The following is an 18,774-nucleotide window of genomic DNA, read 5'->3' as shown; positions in this document are numbered from 1 at the left end:
GCCGTTGTACCTTGATAGCACTAAGAACTGCTTTACTGCTGAAATCACAAATTCAAACATTTTATTCTCTAACAAGAACCTCCTTTGCTCTTTTACTCAGGTTTTCTCATATATGCTGGTGGTTTATGAGGTGCTCTAAGTCCTTAGGTCCCTCTGTGTTTTTGCTCTCTTCATGTCCTGTCTTGATTACTTTCCTGATCCACTTAGATTCCGTAGTCCTTCACATTAGTCACTCTTCTTGAGTCCCCTTTTTCCTCCTTGTTCCATCAAAACTGCTGGCAAAACTCTGGTCCTGGTTAAATTCAGCTCTCTGCTCTTCTTTTTAAATTGAAGTATAGTCGACATACACCGTTACTTGAGTTTCAGGTGTACACCTAGTGCCCCCACAGTTCTGTATATTGTGCCGTGCCCAGCACGGAGGCAGCTGTCATCTCGTGCTGTGTGACACCGTTACAGTACTTCTGGCTGTACTATTTCCCATGCTGTACCGTTTATCCCCACGGCTCCTCATTCTATTATTGGAAGCTAGGACCTCCCACTCCTTCACCCATTTTGCCCATTCTTCCACTCCCCTGCCCTCTGGCAACCCCCAGTTCTCTGTATTTATGGTCTTTTTTACGGTGTTTTTTTGTTTTTTGATTCCACATATAAGTGAAATCATATGGTATTTATCTGACTTATTTCACCTAGCATAATTCATTTTTTGTCCATCCGTGTTGTCACAATGGGAAAAGTCCATTCTTTTTCAAAGCTGAATAGTGTTCCATTGTATATATAACTGCATCTTTTATCCATTCATTGGCCAGTGGACATTATCCATATCTAGGCTGTTGTAAATGTGCTGCAGTAAACATAGGGGTGCATGTATCTTTTTGAATTAGCATTTACATTTTCTTTGGGTAAATACCCAGTAGTGGATTACTGGATCGTATGGTATTTTTAATTTTTTTGAGGTACTTCTGTAGTGTTTTTCTACAGTGGCTGCACCAATTTACATTCCCACCAGCAGTGCCTGAGGGTTCCTTTTTCTCCACATCCACACCAACAGTTGTTATTTGTCACTTTTCAATACTAGCCGTTCTGACAGGTATAAGGTGGCATCTCATTGTGATTTTGATTTGCATTTTTCTTTTTTTTAATGTTTGTTTATTTTTGAGAGAAAGCACGTGAGCTGGGGAGGGACAGAGAGGAAGTCACAGAATTTGAAGCAGGCTCCAGGCTCTGAGCTGTCAGCACAGAGACTGATGTGGGGCTTAAACTCACGAACCCTGAGATCATGACCTGAGCTGAAGTTGGAAGCTTAACCGACTGAGCCATCCAGGTGCCCCTGATTTGCATTTTTCTGATCGTTAGTAACGTTGAGCATCTTTTCATGTGTCTTTGGCCATCCATATGTCTTTGGAAAAGTGTCTTTTTAGGTCCTCTGCCTATTTTTTAATTGGATTATTTGTACTTTTGATGTAGAGTTGTGTTAAGTTCCTTCTATATTTCGGATATTAACCCCTTGTAGGATATATCATTTGTAAATTTCTTCCCCCATTTAGTAGATTGCCTTTTTGTTTTGTTCATGGTTTCCTTTGCTGTGCAAAAGCTGTTCGTCTTGGAGTAGTCCCATTGTTTAGTTTCGCTTTTGTTTCACATGCCTGAGGAGACAGATCTAGAAAAGTGTTGCTAAAGCTTATGTCAGAGAGACTAATACCTGTTTTCTGCTAGGAAGTTTTAGGTCTTCTTACATTAGGTCTTGAGTCCATCTTGAGTTTATTTTTGTGTATGGTGTAAGAAAGTGGTCCAGGCTCATTCTTTGACCTGTGACCGTCCCGTTTTCCCAGCACCGTTTATTAAAGAGACTGTCTTTTCCCTGTTGCATGTTCTTCTTCCCTTTATCATAGACCATAGAAACATAGGTTTATTTCTGGTCTTCCTGATTTGTTCCATTGATCTGTGTGTCTCTTTTGTGTGACATTAATATACTTTTTATTATATTTTTGTAGTATATCTTGAAATCTGGGATTGTGTTACTTACAGCTTTGTTCTTATTTCTCAAGATTGCTTTGGTAGTTATGAGTCTTTTGTGGTTCCATACAAATTTTAATATTATTTTAGTTCTGTGAAGATTAACTTTTGGTATTTTGATAGGATTGCATTGAATCTTTTTGTAGAGTCTATGAGCATGGTATGTCTTTCATCAGTTTTTAAAAATTTGCAGAGTATACATCTTTCACCTTCTTAGTTAAGTTTATTCTTAGGTATTTCATTCTTTTTAGTGCAACTGGAAATGGAATTATTTTAATTTCTCTTTCTTCCACTTTGTTATTAATGTATAGAAATGTAACCAATTAGTATATATCGATTTTATATGCTGCATCTTCACTGAATCCATTTATTCCATTGAGTGGAATCATTAGGGTTTTCTGTGTATAGTATTACGTCATCCTCAGATGGGAGTTTTACTTCTTTCTTACCAGTTTGGACACCTTTTATTTCTTGTCTGGTTGCTGTGGCTGGGATGAAAGTGGTGACAGTGGCCATCCTTGTCGTGTTCCTGATCTTAGTGGAAAAGCTCTCAGGTTTTTACTATCGAGTATGATGTTATCTGTGGCTTTGTCATATTTGGCCTTTATTATGTTGAGGTATGTTGCTTGAGTCCAGCTCCAGCAGGTCCAGAGCTCCCTGAAGGATGGATGGTGTCGGCGAAAGGGGGAGGGATGAGACAGCCATGAGTTTCTTTCTGATCAACAGGCAGGCATCTCTGCACTGAGAGTCAGCTTTATTTATGGTAAAAAAAAAAAAAAAAAATGTTTGGGGCCCAGCACAGAAGTGGTGGTTGCCTTAGACAATGATTTCTGATGACAAATTTCTTTGTTATATAAAAATTTCCCAGAACATAGATTGGTAGAAGACTCATGCATAATCTTTATCAATAGTGATTGATGTAGGTGATTTAGATGCTTATCACATGGGGAAGGAAGGTATCTTCAGCATTCAAATACAAGGCAATGTTTTTAGCATAGCAAAGGCAAAAGTTAGTTCTTTGTGAGCAGGGGTTAATAGCCTGATTTCTTGAGGGGAAGTAAAACAAGTTTCTCAGGAAATGTAGTATCACAAGAGAAGAAAATTAATCACAAAAGAAGAAATTTCTATAATAAGTTCCTTCACAAGATGTGATATACATATTTTAGAATAAGACAAGCCACTCCCAATCTAATCAGCAAGGTGCCTTGGGGATCCATGCTCAAAAAATAATTGAGTTGGGGGTTAGACATTGGTCACCATCTGATGGCGGGAGGCTGTGCAAAACTCGCCTTAACCTCACAAGGAGTATTCTCAATTTAGGGAGTTCAGAAATGGCTCCCAACAGTATGTTCCCTCTGAATTCCCTGTAAGAGTTTTTATCATGAGCAGATGTTGAATTTTGTCAGAATTTTTTTCTGCATCTATTGGGATGATCATACCAATTTTCATCTTTCGTTTATTTGGTTAATGTGGTGTGTCACATGGATTGACTTGAGGATATTGGACCATCCCCAGAATAAGCCTAACTTCATCATGGTGAATCATCTTTTTTTTTTTTTTTTTTAAATCATTTTTGAGAGAAAGAGCTCAAACGAGGGAGGGGCAGAGAGAGAGAGAGAGAGAGAGAGAGAGAGAAGGAAGACACCGAATCTGAAGCAGGAGAGAGAGAGAGAAGAGAGAGAAAAGAGAAAAGAAGGAAGACACAGAATCCAAAGCGGGCTCCAGGCTCTGAGCTGTCAGCACCGCGCCCAATGTGGGACTTGAACTCATGTACTCTGAGATCATGACCTGAGCTGAAGTGGGATGCTTAACCAACTGAGCCACCTGGCTCCCCTGATTTTAATTTTCAGTTTGGGAAGACCTTTTTGTTGGCCTGTCCTGGAGAATGCTACATTTACACTTGAAAAGAATATGTATTCTGTTGTTCTTGGATGGAGTGTCCATCTAGTCTACTGTCTTGTTGAAAGACGGTTTCCTTACTGACTTTCTGCTCGATTTTCTCCATTGATGCAAGTTGGGTGTCCCCTACTGTTCATGTATTACATCATTTTTTCTATGTATGTCTGTTTATACATTTAGGTGTTTCAATATTGGGTGCATATATAACTGTTACATCCTCTTGTTGGATTGATTCCTTTGTCATTATGCAATGCCCTTGTCTCATTACAATTTTTATTTATTTTGAAGTTTGTTTCATCTAATGTAAGTGTTGATACCCTGGCCTTTTTTTTTTTTTTTTTTTTTTTTTTTTGCCTTCCATTTGCATGGAATATCTTTTTCCATCCCTTTCCTTTTGGTCTGTATTTTCTGAAGCAAGTCTCTTGTAGGCAGCATATAGATGGATCTCATTTTTTTATCCATTCTGTCAGCCATGTCTTTTTATTGGAGCATTTAGATTATTTACATTTAAAGTCATTATTGATAGGTATGTAGTCATTGCCTTTAGCTACTTGTTTCCTTATTGTTTTTGTAGTTTTTCTGTTCCTTTCTTCTCTTGCTCTTTTTCCTTGTGATTGTTATGCTTGGCTTTCTCTCAGTTTTTTGTGTGTCTGTAACAGGTTTTTGGTGTGTGGTTACTGTGAGGTTCGTAGATAGCATCCGAAGTATGTAGCCGTCTGTGGCAAGCAGATGGGCACGTAAGTTTGAGCACCTTCTAAAAAGACTGCGTTTTTCCTGCCCACTTTTATGTTTTATGTGCATGCTGTTCTATTTTACATTTTCTAATGGAGTCCCCTTAACTAATATTTTATTTATAAAATAAATACGTTTGTCTTTTAACTTTTCTTTGTAAGTGATTGAACTACTACCTCTACTATGTTTTTATGAGTGAAATTTTTTCGTGTCATAATTTCTTCCAGGTATGGTCTTTTTTCCTTAAAGAGGTCCCTTTACCATTTTCTGTAAGGCCAACTGGTTCATTGGTGAGGAACCTCTTTAACTTTTCTTTGTCTGGGAAACTGTGTCTCTCCTCCTGTTCTGAGTGGCAGCCTTGCTGGGTAGAGGATACTTGGGTGTAGGTTTTGTCTCATTAGCACTTAGAATATATCCCGCCACTCCTTGCTGGCCTGCGGGGTTTCCTTGCTGTGGAACTAGTTGCTTTTCTCTCGCTGCTTTTAAGATTCTCTCTTTATCTTTAGTCTCTGCCATTTTAATGATTACGTGTTGTAGTGTAGACCTCTTTGGGTTCATTTTTGTTTAGGGCTCTCTTGCTTCCTGGACATGAATGTCTGTTTAGACAAATTTTCAGCTATAATTTTTTCAAATAAGTTTTCTGCCAAAAAACTTCTGCCAAGTTTTTTGCGGTTTCTTCTCCCAGAGCCCTGTAATGTAAATGTTTTTTCACTTGATGTCCCAGGGGTCCTTTATCCTTTCCTCATCTTTAAATTAATAAATTATGTATTTATTTATTTTTTGCTGCTCAGCTTGGGTGCTTTCTACTCTCCAGTCTTCCAGATCACTGAACTGGTCTCCTGCAACCGCAATCCACCACTGACTCCTTCTGGTGTATTTTTCACTTCAGTTAATGTATTCCTTAACTCTGATCCGTTCTTTTCATGTTTTCTATCACTTTGTTGAAGACTGCACTGAGTTCATCCTCTTCTTTCTAGTCCTATGGGCACCTTTATGACCCTTACTTTGAACTCCTTATCAAATAGATTACTTATCTCTAGTTTGTTTTGTGCTGTTTCCTTTTGTTCTTTTGTTGGAGCATATTCCTCTGTCTCCTCATTTTACTTGGCTTTCTGTGTTTGTTTCTGTGAATTAGGTGAAAGGCTACCTCCCCCATTCTCGAAGGAGTGGCCTTGTATAGGACTTTTCCCAGGTAGACTCTGTGTGCCCGATGGCTTTGGCTTTCTGGCTGGAGCTAGAGTAGGCACAGACGGGGGCATCTTGGGCTGCTTTGCACCTGGGCCACCCTAACAGCTGGAGCTGAATCCGATGTGGCCTGACAGGTCCTGGGATTCTCTGTGCTGGGCTACCCTGGTGGGATGGCTGGAGCTGGGGTGGGCGCCAGCTGCAGCACCCTGGCCAAATGGGTGGGGGTGCCCAGGGTGCTTTGCACCCATGTTGCCTTGGGAAGACAGCTGGAGACGGAGTTGTAGTGGGCACAGGCTGGGGATTTCCTCGTGGGTGTTGTGCTGAGACAGCTGGAGCTATGGTGGGTGTGGGCTGGGAGCTCAGGGCTCGCTGAGTCAGAGCTCCAGAGCTAGAGTGCCTGGTCCCGCTCCTGTCTGCACTGCCAAGGTGAAGGGGGCTGTCAGTGTCTCCATCTCCAGCAGTTCCTCCACCATGTAGCCCATGCTGTGCAGTTAGTAAATGAGTTGTCTTCACTTTTATAGTCTGTCTTCTATTTAAATGATCGTGAGGTGTTAGGTTGTGACCCCGGTGGGTGAATTTGCATGTGGTTCCTCAGTGCTGTCTCTCCCTACTGCAGTTGGACCGTTGGGGTCAGTTTCCCGTCATTACCGTGTCTCAGGCTCTTGTCCTCTGTGTAGTCCCTCTACCCTTTGTTGTATGGAAGCTGTTGAGTCTGTCCTCCACTCTTTAGGAAGGATTGCCGTATGTGTGGGTGTAGGTTCCGTGTGTCTGTGGGAGGTAAATTCAGGGTCCTCCTGTTCTGCTGCTTGGACACTTCTGGACGTTTATATCTAAGTGTCAACTAGCACCTCTGCCTGTAGGTCCCACAGACACTCATTTCAGTACGTTTATAACTTAACTCTTCTCTCCCTCTTTTCCCTCATTTCCCCCCCCCCCCCAATAAACAAAACCAAACCTGTTTCTTTCTTAGTATTTCTTATCACAGTGAATCATGCTACCATACCTCCAGAGGCTGGAGCAGGAAGTTTGGGAATGACACATGACTTCTCTGCCATCGTGCCTCAAACTGAGTCACTGGATCCTAATGGGAAACTACAAGTCCTAGATGTCACGAATATGGCCACCTTTTCACAGGTCTCCTTAGATTCCCGTTCAGGCCAGCAGCATTGCTAATCTAATCTCCCAGAGGGCCTGAAGTCCTCTACAACACAGATGTAATCCTGTCCCTTCTCTGCTAAAACTCCTTCCCTAACTATAGCCCTTAGGATAAATCCAAAGTCTTTACTATTGTTGAAAGGCTAGGATGTGGCACTGGCTCAGATCTGCAGCCGAGTTTCTAGGCGCTCTCCCTCTCAGACTATGTTCAGGGAGAGCGAAATACCAGTTTCTGAATAAGCCATGCTCTTTGTTTTCACTCTAGGCCCTCTGTTCAGAAGCTGTCTTCTCTCTGCCGGTCTCCGCACTCGGTGCCTTCCTCCACTGCCCCACATGCACTGTGCCCCACGTGCCCTTGCTCAGTGTTCCCTTGCACCTGTGCCTGCTACAGATTTGCTGTCACATCACTGATACGTCTGCTTCGTTTGTGTCTCTTTCGTTAAATCATAAACTGCACGAGGGCAGAGATCATGGCTGTTCCATAGTAGCTGATACGAAATAAGTCCTCCTATGTTAACTTTTATTATTAATGCTGAGTAAACATTGGTTAATATAACAAATACCTTTCAGAAGTCAGCTTACTTTTTTTTTTTTTTTTTTAAGTGAAGACTCTTTTTTTCTGAGAAAGTACAAGTCTTTCTGTGTTTGAGTCTTTGGTATGTCTGTGTCTTTGTATTGCCCACTAATTAACAGTATATTGCATTTATTTGTTTATGTCTGTCTTTAGTAGAGGATTATAAGGTCCTTGAAGGCTGAGTATCATTCATATTGAATCTCAATTGCTTTTCTTAATGCTTCTTGCCTGGGACTTGTGGGTGCTGGATCCGTTATTTTGTTGCCATCCTTCTGATCCACTCTGGTCTGTCAGGATCAGTTGTAAATGGTGTTCAGAACTAAGCATAATATGGCTGCCTGGGTGGCTCGGTCGGTTAAGTGTCCATCTAACTCTTTGGTGACTCAGGTCATGATCTCACATGGGACCAAGCCCCATGTTGGGTTCTACAGCATGGATTCTCTCTGTCCGTCGTCCCCCCACCCCTCCCCGGCCTCTCAAAGTAAACTTAAAAGAAATAAAACTAATCATTATATTCTGGATTCTGATATGTAATGTATTTTTAACTTCCTTTAAGATCAGTTTAGTTATTTTTCTTTTTTTTAAAGACTATCAAGTTTGTAGTTTGTTGAAACCTTCACATCTTTTGCCTGAGGAATTCTGATTTTTTTAAATTGAAATAAATAAACTTAAATCAAGGATTGTGAATCTTTATCTTTGCTTTAATGTTCACTTGTACCTTTATTCTAGACTTTTCCTCTTTCTTGATTTTCTCATCTTTACACTTAACTGCTTTTTTTGGCCATATGTAAATTGGGAAGCGTGTTGACTGAGGCATGTGGTGCATCATCTGATTTGTCTAAATTGGTTAATGAACCCATCTATGGTGCCATTCATGTCAGTGTGAAGTATAGAAAGCCATCTGACTGTACACTTCTTAACCTGTTTATAAATGTATTTGAATCGCCATTGATCTGTCACATTTATAGGATATGAGATTTTTTTTTGAAAACTTTGCTGTTAATAAAAATATCTTACATTATTATCCAGTCCAGAAAAGCCTTTAGAAAATGGTTTACACGACCTATTTGGAACACTTGGTAGTATCTAGGGATTTTCAAACCAGCTGTTTAATAATCTCTTTTAGTATTTAGCAGGGATTGACATCTGAAATAGATTTCAGAATCTGTTCTTTTCACTTTGCAAAATATTAGGCAATATATTGCCTGTCTGGCACTGTTTATTGACAGTTCCCTTATGCTGATTAAGTTCCCAGAGTTTACTGACAGTGTCTCTTTTATCACATTATGATTTGATTTGACTGGAGAGTTAACTTATAAAAAAAAATGACTAGTTTTCTTATCTTAATATTTTTTCTATTCACTCCATTTTGAAAATTGTTCTCATGGGTGGATAAAACAAGCAAGAAAAAATAGGCTTACTTTCTTTTGTTGTTTAGTATCTGAAGCAGTACTTCTGTCTTTCATTTCAGTACTTTTGCTTTGGGGTATTTTTACAAGTCTTGGGTTATTTCAGATATCTTCATATTTCAGGTGTTACTATATTGACAAATATATTGACTATATTGACTATATTCACAAATGTGTTTTTAAACTTATTAGAAATAACTTATGGTATAGTCATACTTACCTCCTTATCATAAAGATTATTCATGTGCCTATATATTTTTGTTTTTAAATTTTTTTTTAATGTTTTATTTATTTTTGATACAGAGAGAGACAGAGCATGAGAGGGGGAAGGGCAGAGAGAGAAGGAGACACAGAACCGGAAGCAGGCTCCAGGCTCTGAGCTAGCTGTCAGCACAGAGCCTGACGCGGGGCTCGAACCCACGAATGTGAGATCTGACCTGAGCCGAAGCCGGAGGCTCAACCGACTGAGCCACCCAGGCGCCCCTCATGTGCCTATATTTTTATTTTTTCATAGTTTACCTTTTTCCATTCCACTTTAATACAGAGTTTTAGAATCAGATATAAAATTGAATTTTAGCTCTGCTTGTTAATGACTGTATGTCTTTGTTAAATTAATGAACCTCTCAGAACTAGTTATTCATCATATAAACTCCCATTTTATTTATTTATTTAAATATTTTTTAATGTTTTATTTACTTTTGAGAGAGAGCATGAGCAGGGGAGGGTCAGAGAGAGAGGGATATGCAGAATTGGAAGACAGGCTCCAGGCTCTGAGCTAGCTGTCAGCACAGAGCCCAATGCAGGGCTCGAACCCACAGACTGTGAGATCATGACCTGAGCCCAAGTCGGACGCTTAACCGACTGAGCCACCCAGGCGCCCCTAAACCCCCATTTTAGTAAGAATAACTGCCTTATGGGATTATTGTTGGGATTTAGTAAAGTAGTAATCTATAAAACAATACAGTACCTAGCATCCAGTAAGCTCTAACATCTAATATCTGGTAGATACCTTTGGAGTTCTCCTGTCTTGAAGGATTTCAAAATCCGTTTTCCTGAAGAGTAAGGCATAAGAGTAAGGCATTTGTCTAGCTCGCTATGCTCCCTGTCCACTACTTTGAATTATAGACCTCAAGATGATGTGTATTATTTCCCATGTTCTTACTGTTTCTTGTTGTTGGAAATGTCAGGGTTTTTTTCTTTTGTAGCTGAATAATAATCCTATATACATATCACACATGTTCTAAATTTTTTTGTTGAAGTATAATTGACATAGTACTAGTTTCAGGTGTACAGCGTTGGTTTGATACTATTTCTGTGTGATTGAGGTTCAGAGAAGTATTTTTTTAATACCTTTATTGTGATAGTCTGTGTATCCTTTACCCATTTAAAGCATACAATTTAGTGATTTTTAGGATGTTCACATAGTTGTGCGTTTGTCACTGCTGTCTTAATTCCCAAGCATTTTCGTCACCTCAGAAGGAAACCCTGTGTCCGCTTGCAGTGACCATATTCCTCACTTCTCCCAGGCACTGGAGATCACTAACCTACTTTCTGTGACTCTGGCATTGCCTATTCTGGACTTTTCATTTAAATGGGATTTGTACAATATGTGCCATTTATATCTGTGGCTTCTTCACTTCGCATAATGTTCTCAAGGTTTCTGTATACTTGATAACTTTGTTTTTAATGTTTGTTTTAGAGAGACAGAGACTGAGACACACAGTGCAAGTTGGGGAGGGGCAGAGAGAGAGGGAGGTACAGAATGTGAAGCAGGCTCCAGCCTCTGAGCTGTCAGCACAGAGCCGATGTAGGGCTTGAACCCATGATTTGTGAGATCATGACCTGAGCCGAAGTCGGATGCTCAACCGACTGAGCCAGCCAGGCGCCGCATACTTGAGAACTCTTTATACCAAGTATTCCATTCTGTGGCCGTCTTACGTCTTGTTTATCCACGCATCAGTTGATGAACATTGGGCTTGTTTCTACTTTGATACTGTTTCACTTCCGCGGCCATCTGTGTACAGGTTCTTGTCTGGACACGGACTTTCACTTGGCTCGCACATGAACCTAGGAGCAGAATTGCCGGGTCCAGCGGTAATTCCGTGTCTGGCCTTCTGGGCAGCGGTGTGGCGCAGCTGGCCTTTCATGCGGACTCTGGCGGTGCATCCACTGCTCCGTCTCCTCACCGCTGGCGGTGGCCTTGCTTTCTGCACTGAGCTGTGCCAGCAGTTGTGCACTAGTGCCTCAGGGGTTTCGTTTGCCTTTCTCCAGTGGCTTAGAACACTGAGCATCTTTTCAATGTGCTTCCTTGCCATCTGTGTATTGTCTTCTGTGGCATTTAAATGTCTTTGTTTTATTGAATTTTGAGAGATCTTTGTGCAAAGGATATAAATTCTTTATCAGATAGATGTCCTACACATATTTTTTTCTCAGTCTGGGGCTTTTGTGTATTCTTAATATTAACTTTTAGGGAGGAGAAATTTTAAATTTTGATTTAGTCTTTTATCTTTTGTTTTTCTTTCATGGATTGTGCTTGTTGGCGGTGTGTGAGCCTAACTCAAGGTCACAAAGGTCCTTTCCTGTGTTTTCTTCCATAAGTTTTATAATCTTGGGCTTAATTTTTGTATATGCTTGTGGTTGGATTTTTAGTGTCACTGTATTGCCTTTAGTTAACTGTCCAAAAACTCATGAAACTTTAAAAGTGAATGCATAAACCTAATTGGAAAGGTAATACTTCTTAATGGTGAATTTTAAATTACCAGATGATTTTGATACAAATTCTTGCAAAGAATATATTCATAGTTTTTCATAGTTTATTTAATGCTGTAAAATTATATTCATCTTACCTATTTCACAAATAGGTATTCAAAGTGATAATTGTTAAAAGAAAAACCAGCATTCTGCTTAAATTATAATTTGAATAAAAAAGTAAATGTTTCTATTGAGAAAATATGGAGTCAGTTTAATATTTTACAGACATCAGTAATTGGAAGCAGTAAGAGGCGTTTTCTTCTCCCTCGGGACCTGCTTTCCCACTTATTCCGCTGCTCCTGCACCAGCCAGTTCCCGTAGAGCCCACTCCCTCTCAAGTCTTTGTGCACACGTTGCTCCCAGGGCAGCTTTCCCCAGTGACCCCGTTGTTTGCCCCTTTATTTCTCTCTGAGCACGTTGCTATCCTCTGTGAATTTTGCTTCATCTGCCTTCCCTACCAGAATATAAGATCCCTGGGGGTGACGTGTTGGTCACTGATGTGTGCCTAGATGATAGTAGGTGCTCAATTAATGTTGAAGGCATAAACGGATTAATCTATGAACTATGTTTGCTACGGTGTTAATGTTAAAGCTCAGAGCTTCTAATAGGAACAAAATAACAAAAGAAAATATCTGACAATAAATGAGTTAAGATGCTTTAGTAAATACTTTTATGACTTTAAAAAATTACAGGGTTCAGTGTGGCAAAGACTTGGTGCAGATGTGACAGCAGTTGAGTTTTTAGGTCATGTTGGTGGAGTTGGAATTGATATGGAGATCTCTAAAAACTTTCAACGCATCCTTCAAAAACAAGGATTTAAATTTAAATTGAATACAAAAGTTACTGGTGCTACCAAGAAGTCAGATGGAAAAATTGATGTTTCGTAAGTATGCTACATTTGGTTTTGATGTGATTTCCTTATCTATGTGCTTAAGAAAAATACTTTTTCAGAATCATATTTGGTTAGAACGCGGGGCCATCTTATTGCTTAGTATAACTCCATATTGCTTATTAAATCAGTTCATTGAAATTCATGATTAAGTTGATGCTAAAAAATTAACCCATTGTTCTCACTGTAATGTGCTTTCTCACAGTATACATTCAGAAATAAATTCTCGATTTTCTTTGAAACTCAGTATTTTTAGATACATGCAGAATGCTTACTATTGATAGACCTCCAAGGGATGTGTACATCTTTTCATGGACTCCTGTGTGTTAGAATTGTCTGCAACCCTTGAGAACTGTCTGGTCTTAAATTTCTGTCAGTCTTTTATGTTGATGTGTGTTTAATAGTCCTACACTGTTCACTGTCCAGTATCGAAGGTGCTTCTGGTGGTAAAGCTGAAGTCATCACCTGCGATGTGCTCTTGGTTTGCATTGGCCGACGACCTTTTACTCAGAATTTGGGCCTAGAAGAGCTTGGAATTGAACTAGATCCTAGAGGTAGAATTCCAGTCAATACCAGATTCCAAACTAAAATTCCAAAGTAAGTTGGAGAACTGTTTGCATTTTCAGAAGTTTTTTAATTTATTTCAAACAGTTTTGAAAATATGGCCTTTGCCAGGCCTAAAACATGTCATTGGCTTTGGGGAGAATGGTAAACTTCTTTGTGGAAACAAAAATAATGGAATTTCTCATTACCTGAAGATTAGAACCTGAACTCCCGGATTTATGAAGGGCTGTATTTTATGTGTTTATTGGTTACTTAATAACTAGAAACTTGGATTTGGTTCCATGGCATAACTGCAGATGAGCATCCGTGCCGGCAGAGGCTCACCATGTTTCTCTCCATCTGTGCGGTAGTATCTATGCTATTGGTGATGTGGTTGCTGGTCCGATGCTGGCTCACAAAGCGGAGGATGAAGGGATTATCTGTGTTGAAGGAATGGCTGGTGGCGCGGTGCACATTGACTACAACTGCGTCCCCTCGGTGATTTACACGCACCCTGAAGTTGCTTGGGTTGGCAAATCAGAAGAGCAGTTGAAGGAAGAGGTAATGCTTTGTTTATTCTGAGAGAGATGGCAAAGGGAGTGGGAGAGGGGCAGAGAGAGAATCCCAAGCAGGCTCCACCCTGTCAGCGAGAAGCCCGATGCAGGGCTTGAATTTACACGAGATTAGGACTTGAGCCAACATTGGACACTTAACCGACTGAGCCACCCGGGCGCCCAGGAAGAGGAAGTTACTCTGAATGCGATGGTAGTTTTACTCTAGTGTATGGACCGAGTTTGAGACCCTAGTGGCTGAGAATCATTTTATTAGGCAGTAATGTGTTTTAAAATTATGTACAACATTGTAGCTTCTATACTTTTTCCTTTGTTAGTAGCATAAAGGAGATCATTCACTTGCCTGTATTCCAAAGCTAGTAATTCCAGAGCTTTTTAATTTCCCTTGAAACATCATCCCCAGATAGACTGCCGTTTGCACCCAAACTGGGTCTTGTTAGCAAGCGGCCTTGGTCTTGCTTTCAACATGCTCTGAAGAATTGCCTTCCTGGGTTTACTTTCTGAACAAATGATAGATGATTCCACCAGAGGGAGGGCGTTGTTTCAGAGCTAACGTGGGTTCTTTCTGTCTCTCCCAGGGCATCGAGTACAAAGTCGGGAAGTTCCCTTTTGCTGCCAACAGCAGGGCGAAGACCAATGCCGACACAGATGGCCTCGTGAAGATTCTGGGACAGAAATCCACGGACCGGGTACTGGGAGCACATATTCTCGGGCCAGTGAGTATAGTAAGACCCCACATCGTGTTGTGACTTCCGGAAAGTGTTGCTGTGTAGATGAATTTAAAACCACCTGCTCTCTACATCCTGCGGTTTCTATTTACCAGCCAGCAGTAGTGTGTGGTTACTGACCAGGCTCCCGGCAGCACTCACAGTCATGCCCGTCACATCATCATTCTTCCACACCGCATCTCAGGTTATCCCTTTAAAACCCACACCAGGCCCTGGGCCTGCTTAACACCCTCTGGTGGTCGTTTTCCACTTTGGGCTGTTACACCCAAGGCCCCACTCAATCTGGTCCTGTCAGCCTTTTAACCTCATGTTTTCTCACTCCTGCATTTTGCTCATTGATTCCGTCTCGTGGGCCTTCTCTCAGGTTAACAGGCCAGTGTTGCCAGGGTAGAGCCCCTTGCCTGGAGTGCTGGGCCTCCAGGGCTTTGCACGAGCTGCTCCTCCAAAGCCTCAGCTCACACGGTGCCTCTGAGGGAGGCCTTTCCTCCCACTGAATCTGCAGTATGGCCTCCCCCGGGGTGTCCAGCATAATCGTGGGGGTAGGACACTCTGCAATACATTTCTCTGAAGATACTAGTAACCTATATTTTCCCAGTTCTGGGAGGTAGGAGTCAATGTTACCATTTCTGAAGTGAATACATGGAACGAAGCACAAGGCCTGAGTGCTTGAGGTAGTGAGTGATAGGCATCGACCGTCTGTGCCCTCTTCTCTGCAAAGCTTTTCCTGACCAGAGGCAGTTGTCTAACTGCTCTAACAGCAACTCCTGTTAGCTGGTCATTTTTGCTGTGAGAAGACCAGGACTTAGGGGTTTATTATTTTACAGGGTGCTGGTGAGATGGTAAACGAAGCTGCTCTTGCGTTGGAGTACGGAGCGTCCTGTGAAGATATAGCTAGAGTCTGCCACGCACACCCGGTAATTACCAGCAGCTTGCCAAATTCATGGCTACCTAGCTGTTTGTCTCACCCACAAATATTTGCTTTGTAATTTTAAATTTCTTCCCTTGCAGACCTTGTCAGAAGCATTTAGAGAAGCAAACTTGGCTGCATCATTTGGCAAATCAATCAACTTTTAAAATAGAAGATTGTATTTTTCTGACATCTCCTGGGAGCTTTTGTAGAGGTCACATTTCTGAACAGGAAATGGTCACAGCTCCAAGAATTTCTAGGATTGAATTATGAAATGTTTGGATGGAATGGAATAATCTCATCTATTTTACATAAACTTAATATTTTGTTGCAGCGCATTAAATTGCAGGAAGAAGCTACTTACGGTAGCTTTCTGGAACATTTTCTTCAACCCATGTTTTCATGCGGTTTCTGAAAGATTCACCTTCACTAAATTTATGTCATGTAGCTCTTATCTCTGCTCTGGTGAAGTTGGATTTACTTACATGGATGGAGCTGGAGGTGTAGGATCTGAACCAGCTGTGTTTGAAGCAAGGTAATCAAGTTATTTTAAACTTGGTTTTCATATTGGAAACAGTCCTTAGAATAAGATTGAAATATGTATAAACCAAACTGATGTAAATAAATGGTCTCTCACTTGTTTTTATTTAATCCCTAAATTCTTACAGTTTAGAGTAGAATGTTTAAATTTTTAAGGATCCATTGAGGTCTATAGTTAGTTATCCAAATTAAGGAGGTATATGTGTGAAATTCAAATGTTAAATGAGGACTCAAATGTACTACAGCAGGGAATGAAAATACAGAAATAAACAGTCTTAAATACTTACTGGTTGTTTTGAATGGATATCAGGAGGGTCCTACTTCTTCTAGAACTACCTCTAGTGTATATTCTTATTTCTCTATTATTCCTTTTAGAAGCCTGGATCTCTCTTTACCACACTGGGTAAAGGTTTTTACCCTTTCACCTGTGTTAGTGATTCCAACTGTATATGAAGCATATAGGTTTGGAGACAGCATCCAGAAATATTTAAGCTGCTGTCTTCTATGGCTTTCCATGTATCCTGGCCTGGGTAAATGACGGTTTCTTTATGTCGTGCTCTGAAGTTGTGTTTGTGGTGCCTGGCTGGCAAAGCATGTGACTCTCGACCTCATGGTTGTGAGTTCGAGCCTCACACTGGGTGTAGAGATTACTTAAAATCTTTGATTTTTTTTTCTTCAAAAATAGAAAAATTGAGAAATGTTAGCCATTTCTCAAAATAAATTTAAAATATTGCAAAAGTCCATTTAATAATTAAGAATCATATTTCAGTTCTCATTAACCCACACTCAGTTCACCTGATTCCTTAACCAGTAAAAGTTGGCTTCTGCCCAAGTTGCCACTTCCAGGGACCTTCCCTCAAGTGAAAAGCCATTAAGAATGGGAATTTCACCCAGTGCTGTTCTTTGTACCTTCTGCCTGCTTCGGGTTGTTTTCCAGAACCTTTACTTTTAAAATTTTGTTCAGGGTTGGCCTGGTATATGCTATTTTGCCATTATTGGAAATGACCTCTGTCTTTTAGAATCTCAAATCCCACTATTATGTGCAGTGCTAGTTTATTTATACTTCAAAAGATGTCCCCTCCTCTAGGAAAAAAGTTTCTAATTAGGGAATAGTGAAATACAATCTAACATGAAGTCCTAGCTGAAGAAACAAAATGGTTACATATATCTACGCGGGAACGAAGTTAGGGGTATAAAACGAATTTTAAATACTCACTTAGTATTTACTCAGTTGTCCAGTTCATTGGGCTGATTAAAATGAATGCTTTCAAAGTGAGCTCTTTAGTAGTAAACATTAAAACAGTTGGCCCTAGTAGATGGTGAGGTGAGACCACTTTGCTAGGTATTGGGATCTCTACCTAAATAAAAATGTCTGCCTTGAGGGAGGAAGTTGCTTTGCTGTTTGGATTATGTTTGTTTACATAGCTTCTGTTCAGGCCTAGCTTCAGACGCAGCTGTGTTGTGTGGGTGGCTGGCGGTGGTGGACGGCCAGGGCCTTGCTCTAACGAGAATGTGCGAGAAAGCCACTCAGCGCCTGGCCTGTTACCCAGCTGACTCGGCCATGAAGTTGACACAGGTCCGGTTCTTTATCCTGTGGAATGTCCTTCCGTGGTGGTTTTGGCCTCACCTGTACACTGCAGCGGAGGATCTTTAGTGTGTGAAATCTAATAAAGAACGACATAACGGTGAGCTATCCCAGCACCATTTTGTACCGCGCCCTGTTCGGGACCGTGTTTATATCCGGCTCCATACAAGTTAAACCTTCCCCTCACCACCGAGCATAGGGCCAGGATTGCTGACACTTAAAAGCCACAATTTACCCTCATTTTCTAAAAATTGCTTTTTTGTTCTCTTCCCCAGACCACGAGGTATTTAGAGGAGTTTTGGAGATTGGATTGACTGAGCAGCCGTTGACATGGTGAGGGTGGCCTAGGCGGTGGCCTTTCTCCTTCCCTCCACTAGGGAGTCCCACGGGGAGGGGATTTCAGGGTAGCTTTGTGGAGCATATTGACGTAGCAAACAGATGACAGTCTGGTTACAGACAAAACAGGGTCCCAGAAAGGCAGGTGGCTTGTTTATAAATCCATCTGTACATTGAAAAGATTCCTGGTTAAAGGGATTCATGAACACGAAATCAGTAAAAGTAACGCTGTAAGAATTAGACTAAATATAGGTTTATACAAAAGCACTGCACTTTATTTAAACTCCATACAAAATGTGATTAAAAACATTAAATAGGTAATGAGTTTTAATTTTGAAGATCATTAAGTCAGTTTTTAAAATGCAGCTATTTTACTTTGGTCACCTTACAGCCCTTTGTCCTTGGTTACAAGCAGGTGCTGTAAACAGCAACTTTCTGGCTGATATCCTTGAGGAGTGAACGGACTTCTCCTTCCAGTCTTACTAATTCTTGAGCTTTATCCTCTAAATATTTTTGATTGTCCTCATATTTTCTTTCTAAATCTGTAGGAGATAAAAAAAAGTCTGAGCAACTTTTCCTAGGATGACCTCAATCTAAAAGTCGTCATTTTGGCCCATAAGGCCCAAGACGAAGTGAATAGATTTGTACCTTTTAAACAGAACCCACCCATGGATGTCTTCCCCCGCCCCCCCTTCAAATACGTCCGGAAGCACCAGCCTAAGCCCTACCTTTCAGGAGCTGCAGCTTGCTGTTGGCTTGAGCCAAAAGTGTTTTTGCTTCATTTTGTAGTATTTCAGCTTTCCTTCTGGCATCAGCTGACTCTTCAGTTTTTTGGGCAATTAATTTTTCTACTTTCTTATACTTCTCATCAACTTCCCCGTCCAGAGCCTGTAGTTTGATTGAGATACAAAGAGGTGATAAATGTGACCTGACATTAAAAGCGTGGTGTAAGT

At 40.7% G+C, this 18,774-nt stretch overlaps 2 protein-coding genes across 3 annotated transcripts in view; one reads left to right on the top strand and one right to left on the bottom strand.

Moving 5' to 3' along the window:
* The window catches only part of DLD (dihydrolipoamide dehydrogenase), a 30,350-nt gene extending 14,164 nt beyond the window's left edge, over positions 1-16,186 (top strand). For both annotated transcript variants that reach the window (XM_029927082.1, XM_029927089.1), the window contains 6 exons: positions 12,414-12,604; positions 13,037-13,207; positions 13,525-13,714; positions 14,304-14,441; positions 15,278-15,367; positions 15,462-16,186. In XM_029927082.1, the coding sequence (XP_029782942.1) occupies positions 12,414-12,604; positions 13,037-13,207; positions 13,525-13,714; positions 14,304-14,441; positions 15,278-15,367; positions 15,462-15,527 (846 nt within the window). In that variant the 3' untranslated portion in view covers positions 15,528-16,186. The remainder of the gene's footprint in view (positions 1-12,413; positions 12,605-13,036; positions 13,208-13,524; positions 13,715-14,303; positions 14,442-15,277; positions 15,368-15,461) is intronic.
* A 1,884-nt stretch (positions 16,187-18,070) lies between these two features.
* The window catches only part of LAMB1 (laminin subunit beta 1), a 66,176-nt gene continuing 65,472 nt past the window's right edge, over positions 18,071-18,774 (bottom strand). Inside the window, exons 31-32 of the mRNA XM_029918696.1 lie at positions 18,550-18,749; positions 18,071-18,363 (exon numbers count right to left, since the gene is read on the bottom strand). Of these exons, the coding sequence (XP_029774556.1) occupies positions 18,227-18,363; positions 18,550-18,749 (337 nt within the window). The 3' untranslated portion in view covers positions 18,071-18,226. The remainder of the gene's footprint in view (positions 18,364-18,549; positions 18,750-18,774) is intronic.

This window comes from Suricata suricatta, chromosome 2 (assembly GCF_006229205.1).
Source record: "Suricata suricatta isolate VVHF042 chromosome 2, meerkat_22Aug2017_6uvM2_HiC, whole genome shotgun sequence".
Lineage (NCBI taxonomy): Eukaryota > Metazoa > Chordata > Mammalia > Carnivora > Herpestidae > Suricata > Suricata suricatta.
The sequence above is the reverse complement of the archived record's forward strand: the minus strand, read 5'-3'. Positions and strand labels throughout refer to the sequence as shown.